This window comes from Lineus longissimus, chromosome 2 (genome assembly GCF_910592395.1).
Source record: "Lineus longissimus chromosome 2, tnLinLong1.2, whole genome shotgun sequence".
In the NCBI taxonomy this organism is placed as follows: Eukaryota; Metazoa; Nemertea; class Pilidiophora; order Heteronemertea; family Lineidae; genus Lineus; species Lineus longissimus.
Window position 1 is genome coordinate 17,145,653 of NC_088309.1, and position 10,360 is coordinate 17,156,012.

General features: G+C 40.2%; 1 protein-coding gene across 1 annotated transcript in view; it reads right to left on the reverse strand.

Moving 5' to 3' along the window:
- LOC135482956 (uncharacterized) overlaps positions 1 to 6,004 on the reverse strand; it is a 28,672-nt gene extending 22,668 nt beyond the window's left edge. The window contains exons 1-6 of the mRNA XM_064763440.1: positions 5,926 to 6,004; positions 4,050 to 4,079; positions 3,129 to 3,149; positions 2,627 to 2,734; positions 1,198 to 1,218; positions 526 to 630 (exon numbers count right to left, since the gene is read on the reverse strand). Of these exons, the coding sequence (XP_064619510.1) occupies positions 526 to 630; positions 1,198 to 1,218; positions 2,627 to 2,734; positions 3,129 to 3,149; positions 4,050 to 4,079; positions 5,926 to 5,995 (355 nt within the window). The 5' untranslated portion in view covers positions 5,996 to 6,004. The remainder of the gene's footprint in view (positions 1 to 525; positions 631 to 1,197; positions 1,219 to 2,626; positions 2,735 to 3,128; positions 3,150 to 4,049; positions 4,080 to 5,925) is intronic.
- Positions 6,005 to 10,360: the final 4,356 nt, after the last annotated feature.

A 10,360-nucleotide genomic window follows, 5' to 3' on the forward strand; every position in this document is an offset into this window, starting at 1 on the left:
GTGCCATAAGATATCCCAAAATGTGGCTAATTTTGAGTCGATGTAGACACATAATGCGTGGTATAAAGGACAGCGCGATAGCTAAAGTGACTTTGACGTTAGTGAATAAAATTACATTTATATAGTAGGTCAACACTATCAATATATATAAGGAATCTCAAACGGGTAAATGTATGTTCGGACGTGGACATAAAATGGATCGAACTAGGATCGAAATAGGTAATTTGAACTTGGATCAACTGGATACACGATCTCGGATATCTGCAACTGGATATTCTAACATTCGACACTACATTCAATTTCATGCAGAAAAGGTTCATTCTGTATTGAACATGGGTACTATGAATGGATGTTCGAACCTGGGTATCAAATGGATATTCGAAATCGGGTATCAAATATATTCGAACATTTGTCATTCAATTTCATGCAGAACGTACTTTCCGTATTAATCCTCTGCAAGGCTTTGCTGCTACCTTATTTTTTACAAAGACACTTAATGCTATCAATCTAAAAATGTTTCCCTACCTTTTGGTGGTGAAGGTTTCGGACGCTGTACCCGTCTCCGCTTGGTGAACAACACTTTGCGAAACCTCCTTCTGTTGCTGCTGAGCAACACCGGGCGAGCACTCCCTGAAAATCAAGGTCTCACGATGAGCAGATGCACAATTTATAGTTCTTCAAAACATTAGGGTCGTTTCAAAATATTTTTTCTGGTTCGGCAGGCGACACTCGCAATTGTCCACAACAGAAGAGGAAAGTACGGTGGCACAGGGCATGGAAGAGAGTCCAACTAGTGCTCTGAGGACTTGGGTTCGAGGCTTGGCCACTCACGACTTTCAACTTGCCTGAAATAGTAGCGTAGTGTGTGCCTCCTCGATTGTAACGCAGTGTGCCATCTGCCCCCTCGGTTCCTACACAGTTGTTTGATTTCGTTGGAAAACAGTGGTAGTTGGTCGACCTTAAAAACCCCATCGGAACTTAACTCCCTATTCCACCATCGGATCAACGCCGAATATGATATAATTCCCTTCGCCGGCTTCGGTCGACACTCGCCGATGTACGATTACGTATCACTTCTGTCTTGAACTGGGATTGGTCGCCTGGAGACCATCTATTGGCCCTAGTACCCGGCCCCTTCCTATAGTCACTTTAAGGACCGAGTTCAAATCTGTACTCTTATATGCATATTATACTTACGTCTTGCATTTCCTTTTCCACCTGAAGATGAAATAAAGACCCAAGTCAAAAACCATCTGAAACGGCGACGACACAGGGATCGTCTTTTGAAACAACGGTCATTCAGACAAGATCGCAAATCAGACCGTACAACTCAGATTCGTCGATGTTTATTATATCAGAAAAGGCCAGGGCCATTATGCTCATCTCCCTTACACATGTTATTGTCTTTTCGAATTTAGCCACCTGGTGGCCAACCAGGAATCGGACCGGACCGAAATTTAGTCTACAAGGTTTCATAACATAGGACTCCATATGTACCAAATTCAAGAAAATTGCTCCAGTAGTTACAAAACGTTTAACCATCGGTCAATTTACGCTATTTGACCTATGTGACCTTGAAAATTTGGTCAAATCGAAAACTCGTGATCGTGTATTGTCAAACGATAAAAAAATGGTGATGATCGAGCCCTTAGTTAGGGATATATAGCACTTCTTGTGTTTTCGGTTTTAGCCCTCTGGTGGCAATATCAGAAATCGAACCGGACTGAATTTTGTTCTCCCAGGTGTCATTTCATAGGAGAACATGCATGTACGTACCAATTTTCAAGTGATATGACAGGTATGCACCAAGTTTCAAGTGATATATTAGTATATTAAAAATTTACAGAGATCAAGCCGTTTTAGTGTTTTCGATTTGGGCCACCTGGTGGCCAAACAGGGAATCGAATTGGACCGAAATTTAGTCTGCAAGGTTTCATAACATAGGGTTACATACATACCGAGTTTCGAGGCAATAGCTACGAAACATGCCACCATCGGCTAATTTTCGCTATTTGACGTCTGTGACCTTGAGAAGTATGTTAACTCAAAAACCCGTGTGATATGTCATGTATCGTCATTAAATTTACCTTTGATAAAAATTTGGTGATGATCGAGCCTTCAGTTAGGGAGATATAGCACCTTTCGGTTTTAGCCACCTGATGGCAAAATCAGGAATCGAACCGGACCGAAATGTGGTCTCCCAGGTGCCATTCCATAGGGAAACATACCAAAGCTTCAAGGCGATAGCTCCAGCAGTTACAAAACGTGCCTTGCTAACTGACGACGACGACGGACGCTGCGCCATGAGATAGAGAGGTGAACAAAAATTACCAAAATTTGACTTATTTTGAGACGAGGAAGACACACATATACGTGGTATAAATAACGGCACAATATTGACTTTGACACAGTGAAAAAAAATTACATTTCTATAGTAGGTCAAAATTATCAATATATATAGGGAATCTCAAACGGGTGAATGGATAATTATTCGAAATCTGATATCAAATGGACAGTCGAACATCGTAGAAATCGCTCTATCTGTTTTGAACCGCAGTAAGGCCCTTCTGCTTCCTTATTTTTACAAAGACACTTATTGATATCAATCGAAAAAGAGTTTCCCTACCTTTTGGTGGTGAAGGTTTCGGACGCTGTACTCGTCTCTGCTTGGTGAAAAACACATTCCTTAACCTCCTTCTGTTGCTGCTGAACAACACCGGGCGCCGTGCACTCCCTGTAAATAAGGTGGATTCGTGATCGGAAGGACGTGGGTTCGGGGCTCAGTCAGTGCCTCTTGGTAGTTTCAAGTGACTGGCCTCACATGGCCGAATGCAGTGCAGAATGTGCCTCCTAGTTACGTTGGAAAAACGGTGGTAGTTTGTCGGCCTTAAGAACCCCTCCGGAATTCTCTTTCCCAACGTCGGGCCAACGCTCAATACAATTCCCGTTGGTCGACTCTCACCGACATCTGCCGGTGTACCACCAACGTCTGCCGGTGTACAACCAACGTATCACTTCTGTCTGGAAGAGGGCGATTTGAGACCACCGATTGGCCCTCTGGCTCCTGTATATAGTCACTTTAAGGACTGAGCTCAAATCTGTGCTGTTATACGCTTATTTTTACTTACGTTTTGCATTTTCTACTCTAGCTGAAGAAGAAAAAGACCTAAGTCAAAAACCAGTTGAAACAGCGATGACGAGGGTACGTCTACAAAACCAACTGTAGTAAATATTTCAGACAATATACTGTACATGTATAAACATCCTCTGCGATCAGACCATACAACTCAGATTGGTCGATGTTTATAATATTATCAGGTTATCAGAAAGAAAAAAAAACTTTCTTAATCTCAAAGATAACAAAATTTGGCTCATTTTGAGATGAGGTCGACACACACATACCTGGTATAAATTTCAGCACGATAGCTAATGTATATTGACTTTGTCACAGTGAATAAAATTATTATTGTGGTACATTACATGTAGGCCAAAAATATTCAATATTAGAAATAGCCATTTATTTTCGAATATGAATACATGTACAGACATGTAGCATGCAGAAAAATAAAGTTAATTATGTAACTTAAACCTAAAAGGATAACAGCCCCTGCCCATTGATTGTTTTTGTCCCATAAAAAACTGATATTAAAGGAACGTTTTTTGCGTGATGATGTCATGTCATGGACAACCAATCAGCTATCAGCTCGTAATATTTGTCTTAAAATAGTACATTTGTGACTGATGATACATTATACAACAATAAGCTTCAACAGTGTCAGTTGTGCTTTTTGGTTTTTTGCAAGACCCCTGCCTGCTGCGCCTCTTTTTCAATAGGGATTTTTCGCAAATTCCCCAAAACGCCAACGTGAACGCCCATCTCATTGTTTGACCTCCTGATAACGAAGTCGAATGGAACAGGTGTTCACGTGGACGGTCAGGGGACTTTGCGAAAACTCCCTATTGATTCGACGACGTTAACGTAACTACAACGTGATGCATCTTTCTCGCTTCTAAAGTAACAAGTGAAAAATTTGGGAAATTTGCCTTACCTGTATTTACTCTCACATATCTGGCTTGTCCTGAAAAAAGAACAGAAAATATGTGTTGCTATATAAACTAAATCCAGAAAGAATAACATTATACGTATTATAAAAATCTATCACCCTACTTGATATGTACGGTGGCCCCTGGTCATGTTCAAACAAAATAAATCATGTACATGTATGTCCATTCCCGGCCACCGTAGATCTGTTACTACATGTTTTGTAAAACTTCATGCATCATTTTTGTTCTATACCAAAATTAAAAAATAAATCTACATGGGCAATTTCTAAATGGTCAGTATATTTTTGCGAATTACTTTTGTTCTATACTAAAAATAAAAAATAAATCTACATGGACAATTTCTAAATGGTCAGTATATTTTTGCGACTAGATGTCAAGACACGAATTGCCGCATTAGGCAACGCACCTGTAATAATGTTTTAAGCCGTTTTCCCTTTAAAATGGTACTATCTACATGCTCAGATGTTTTCCCGAAACGTAGGCCTACCAAGGGAGGAACGCTTTCACAGCCAAATAGACTTATCCTAGCCTGTCAAACCATGACATTTTCGTTGTACGTTAAATATGCACGATAATTTCAGAGTTCGGGGGTCATGAAGTTAGAGGGGTCATTTTTGTCGGCTTTTAAAAACACAATTGCGCACTAATCTTCGCAAACTTAGACACTCTTATGTTGTGCTCAATATTAGTGAATTTTAAATAGATACAATTGATAAACGCCTGAGAGGCACTATCAAATATATGTTACATTTATGGCTGGGGCGAGTGGACAAAATTCAGAATGATTCCACGGCATAAATAGGTATTGTGGTGCACCATAAATCAACCAATCAAAACATCGGATCTCGTGAATTATGCCACGGCATAAATAGGATAATTCGATCAATCAGAAAGTGGCAATCGTTTTATTTATGGTGCGGTATAAATCGCAATTCCGTCCACAATTCCTATTTATGCCGTGGCATAATTCACGAGATCTGATGTATTGATTGATTGATTTATGGTGCACCACAATTCCGATTTACTTCCGTCCTCCATAAATGACACTTCCGTCCACAATTTCTATTTATGCCGCGGCATAATTCACGAGACCCGAGGTTTTGATTGGTCGATTCATAGTGCACCACAATTCCGATTTATGCCGTGGCATAATTCTGAATTCTGTCCACTCGCGCCAGTCATATACATTGTCACTCTCTTCCGCATATCGACCGTCGTTTCATGCGCGAATCGATTAAGGACAGTTCGCGAGAAGATGATTTTCCCACTCCGACTCTGAATCAGTTCTGAGACCGAATTAGTCATCTCGAGACACCTTCAATTAAACTATAAACCGAATTTGGCATCTCGAGACACCTTCAGTTGAACTATATAAATTTGAAGAACGATTATTCACACTGGATAGTCCCATACAAGTAAAATCGGCCAATCAAACAGTCAACTTAGAAGTGTGTAAAAGCCGCAAAAAATGAAGTCTTTCAAGTCCGGAATGCAACTTTTTCACTTCTGCCTTATGACAGAGTCCTTCTCTGGCTGTACAGTATAAAGCGATAAAGTTTCGTTCTTCATTTTTGTATTAGGAGTCTAAATGATTATGTTTATTTAGAATTCTTACTATTTTTTTGGCCGAATAGGCCCATTTGATAAGAAGCAGGATCGAGACAATGGACATTACATAGCATGAGAGGCGGCAGGCTTGTTGATTTCTTGACTACGAATAAATAGTTTGTAAATAATTAAGGTGAATTTGGAAAGGAAATAACGTGTTTTGGCCAACCAATGTATATTCACAAGGAGGAGAAATTAACAAATCGGCTTAAAATGTTGATAAAAAGGGGTTGAATTATAAAATTGACTTACCATCCTCTGCGACCATCAGCACTACAATAAGTAGTGTGAGGAGCACAGTAAACACCGTGAATCGAGACATGATGTCTGATTCACTCGGCGGACTGACCACCCGACACACCCAGGCCACTTTTAAAGCAAAACGTCATATGCAAATTAACCACAAACGGAACAGGTTTTGTTAATATTTCATTCGACTTAAATCAATTAATTGAATACTGTACAAAAAAGTTTCATATCGATAAGCCATTAATTCTTTTCAAACCTAGAATTATACACATGTATATATCGCACATTATGTGGTCAAGTTTCATTTTTATCTTTAATTGATGGTCGATCTCATGTCGAAACATTTTCAAGGAAAAATAGGTCTGGACCACGACCATAAGACATTCCCCTTCCAACACTGACTAGTGAGTCCTTGCTAGCCTCCATAAGGGTAGGTGTAAAGCCTCTAATTATTTCACATATTTCAGTGTTCCATATACGCTAGACACACTGGAAAACGTCCATCTATCATTCAGCATTCCCAAACACTGAGAGGAAACACCCAGAAACGGAAATACTGAATATTCTAGTATTTCTTTAAAAGACAACTATATTAGAACCTCGCTATTAAGGACACTCTCGGGACTGACAATGTTGTCTAAATTAGGGAGGTGTCCTGACTGGAGAGGTCAAAAACAAATGAAGACAACCAATTTGGGACCAAAACCAGTGTCCTTAATAGAGAGGGTGTCCTTGATACCGAGGGGTCTACTAATGGAGGCGCCACTGTACATGTATAGCGCAGACACTTCCCATTTAACATGTTTAAACGTCATTCAAATTGATGCTGGAATTTGACTCGTAAACACATAAACAAAAATAGTTAATTGCAATTTTATCACATTTCCTATAATCGCTTCAATAAAGCACGTGCTGCTATAATAATTCCCTAACAATGCTACCTTTTATCATTCTTAGATACAATACATGAAAAATCGAAGCCAAACTTTCGAGCAAATTCAGCAGTTTTGAAATACATTAAACGGTCTTAATGGTGATTTACCTTAATTATCAAATTACATTGCATTGTATATAATGGTGTTTCTATTCGTGGCGTGGAATGGGAGATTGATTTTGGTGACCAGCTGTGTTCGAAAACTGAATGGCACACCTAGTTCTGAATTTTCAGCGTTTATAAGTAATATCATGTCACCAAGACAGAAATATTTCAAAACACTTTTTGATCCAGCAAGTTTTCACTTATATCCAAACCCAAACAATGGGCGTAGCGAGGGAAGCAGGGAGGGACAAAAGATGCCCCCCAAAAGATTGTGTTTTTCACCGAGATTTCGGCCGAAAAATTTCAAAAAGTGTCAAGGTCAAAAAGCTACCTAATTCACGCCCCCGACCTGCAAATAGACGATTTGGTCATCGGAATTTTTAGGGAGCGGATCGTTTCCGGAGAACAGCCTAGCCAGGCGCGTTGAGGAACAAAATCACGAGTGTGAGATGGACACCATGCAGTCAGACAGGGATCCCCGAACGGCCACTTGTTGCCACAACAAGCCAGGCTTTTTGCTTGGACATCCGCCGGTTCAATTTTACCGCTTCAACTGTCAAGGGATCCTGACCGCACTCTTCCTTTATATAACCCGTGCCATTTTTGTACAGACTGCACAGATAAGCGCTTTTTTGCGCAAACCTTCATGTCCTTGTTGATTTCAACGATGAACTCCCAATTAAGTTAAAAACCAGCATGATCGCACTTTTTTCCATAACCTTTGTGTAAAATGCTGTACATTAGGCGGCGTGTCGGCACAGCTTGATTTATAAGCTACATGTATTTCCGTGACGAAACTCCCCAATTTAACTCCGACAATAGTCGGATCGGGGAGCTTGGAGAAGATTGTCGCCCGAATTGGCGGCCATTTGGGGATGATCCTTGACTATGGCTACGCAGCTGCTTGCTTCGATGGGGGAGGGTTCGAGTCAGGGCCTTTAGCAAAAGGGAGTTTTCGCAAATCCCCCGAAACTCCAACGTGAACGCCTATCCCATTGTTCGTCCTCCCGATAACTATGTCGAACAATGGGATAGGCTTTCGTGTTGATGTTTAGAAGCTTTTTGAAAACTCCCTAATACCAATTACCCTGCGCTCTACTGTCGTATTCCAGGGGATTTTGCCAGCTGTAACAACGGTCACTTAATATTGATTGGTGACAGGTGGACCGTTTTGATCAGCTTTCATGCGTTTATTGAATATAAGCTTATATATTGCTCGGAAGTATTACTAAACATGCTTAATGAGAGACTGATGACAAGACAGCAATTGTTTGAGAGGGCGTCACTCGTCACTCAAGAAACAAAATTTAAAAGATATATTGATTAGAGATCGTTTAATCTATAAGAGCTTTCGTCTTTACAGCAATACACCTTGAACAGGATATTGATCCTTGACAATTGTAGAATTGACGACACTTCCGGCATTGGGTTGCAGGCCTACAGGACTGAGACATGACGAGAGACGACCAACACCTGATATTGGCCAATAGTACGTCCTTTTTCAAGTTCAAAATCCAGGCCTACAATACGTCCTTCATCGGCCAGCTTCCCAGCAGTTACCTGGGCGTAATTTCTTCAGCAAATTTAAAGTGTACAGCTCTATAAAGATGTAACAACATTACTCTCCGCCCTTTTCAAGTCTTTATTTTGTCTCTGTATCAAGTATTTCACGTCGAGGAATACCTTGGTTGTGACATGGATTGATGTCATTATTAAAGACTGGCCTTGTCTCAGTGTCCTGCATTTTAGGTCGAGGTATACCTTGGTTGTGACATGGATTGATGTCATTGTTAAAGACAGGCCTTGTCTCAGTATCCTGCATTTCAGGTCGAGGTATACCTTGGTTGTGACATGGATTGATGTCATTATTAAAGACTGGCCTTGTCTCAGTATCCTGCATTTCAGGTCGAGGTATACCTTGGTTGTGACATGGATTGATGTCATTGTTAAAGACAGGCCTTGTCTCAGTATGCTGTATTTCACATCGAGGAATACCTTGGTTGTGACATGGATTGATGTCATTGTTAAATACAGGCCTTGTCTCAGTATGCTGTATTTCACATCGAGGAATACCTTGGTTGTGACATGGATTGATGTCATTGTTAAATACAGGCCTTGTCTCAGTATGCTGTATTTCACATCGAGGAATACCTTGGTTGTGACATGGATTGATGTCATTGTTAAATACAGGCCTTGTCTCATAGCTCTGTATTTCACGTCGAGGAATACCATGGTTGTGACATGGATTGATGTCATTGTTAAAGACTGGCCTTGTCTCAGTATCCTGTATTTCACATCGAGGAATACCTGGGTTGTGACATGGATTGATGTCATTGTTAAATACAGGCCTTGTCTCATAGCTCTGTATTTCACATCGAGGAATACTATGGTTGTGACATGGATTGATGTCATTGTTAAAGACAGGTCTTGTCTCAGTATCCTGTATTTCACATTGAGGAATACCATGGTTGTGACATGGATTGATGTCATTGTTAAAGACTGGCCTTGTCTCAGTATCCTGTATTTCACATTGAGGAATACCATGGTTGTGACATGGATTGATGTCATTATTAAAGACTGGCCTTGTCTCAGTATCCTGTATTTCACATTGAGGAATACCATGGTTGTGACATGGATTGATGTCATTATTAAAGACTGGCCTTGTCTCAGTATCCTGTATTTCACATCGAGGAATACCATGGTTGTGACATGGATTGATGTCATTATTAAAGACTGGCCTTGTCTCAGTATCCTGTATTTCACATCGAGGAATACCATGGTTGTGACATGGATTGATGTCATTATTAAAGACTGGCCTTGTCTCAGTATCCTGTATTTCACATTGAGGAATACCATGGTTGTGACATGGATTGATGTCATTGTTAAAGACTGGCCTTGTCTCAGTATCCTGTATTTCACATCGAGGAATACTATGGTTGTGACATGGATTGATGTCATTGTTAAAGACAGGTCTTGTCTCAGTATCCTGTATTTCACATTGAGGAATACCATGGTTGTGACATGGATTGATGTCATTGATGTCACTCTAAGTGTAACCCTAGCAAATCTCCATCATGATCCAACTTGGTCAACGCTGAACATAAATGATAGCTTCAATAAATTTCATACCATAATTACCAAGTGCAAAGAGAAACACTTTCCACTGATATCTGTTAAGTTTAATAAACATAGACATAAAAAGGAACCCTGGATTACAAGCGCTCTTGTCAAATCAATTACGAAAAGGGACAAACTCTACAAAAAACTTAAAGGAACTCCAAGAAACTGTCAACTCTATGAAACAAGACATAATCAACTCAGAAATTATAATAAGATTCTAAGACGACTCATTCATGGAGCAAAAAGGTCATACTACACTGAGCAATTCAACAAATGTGC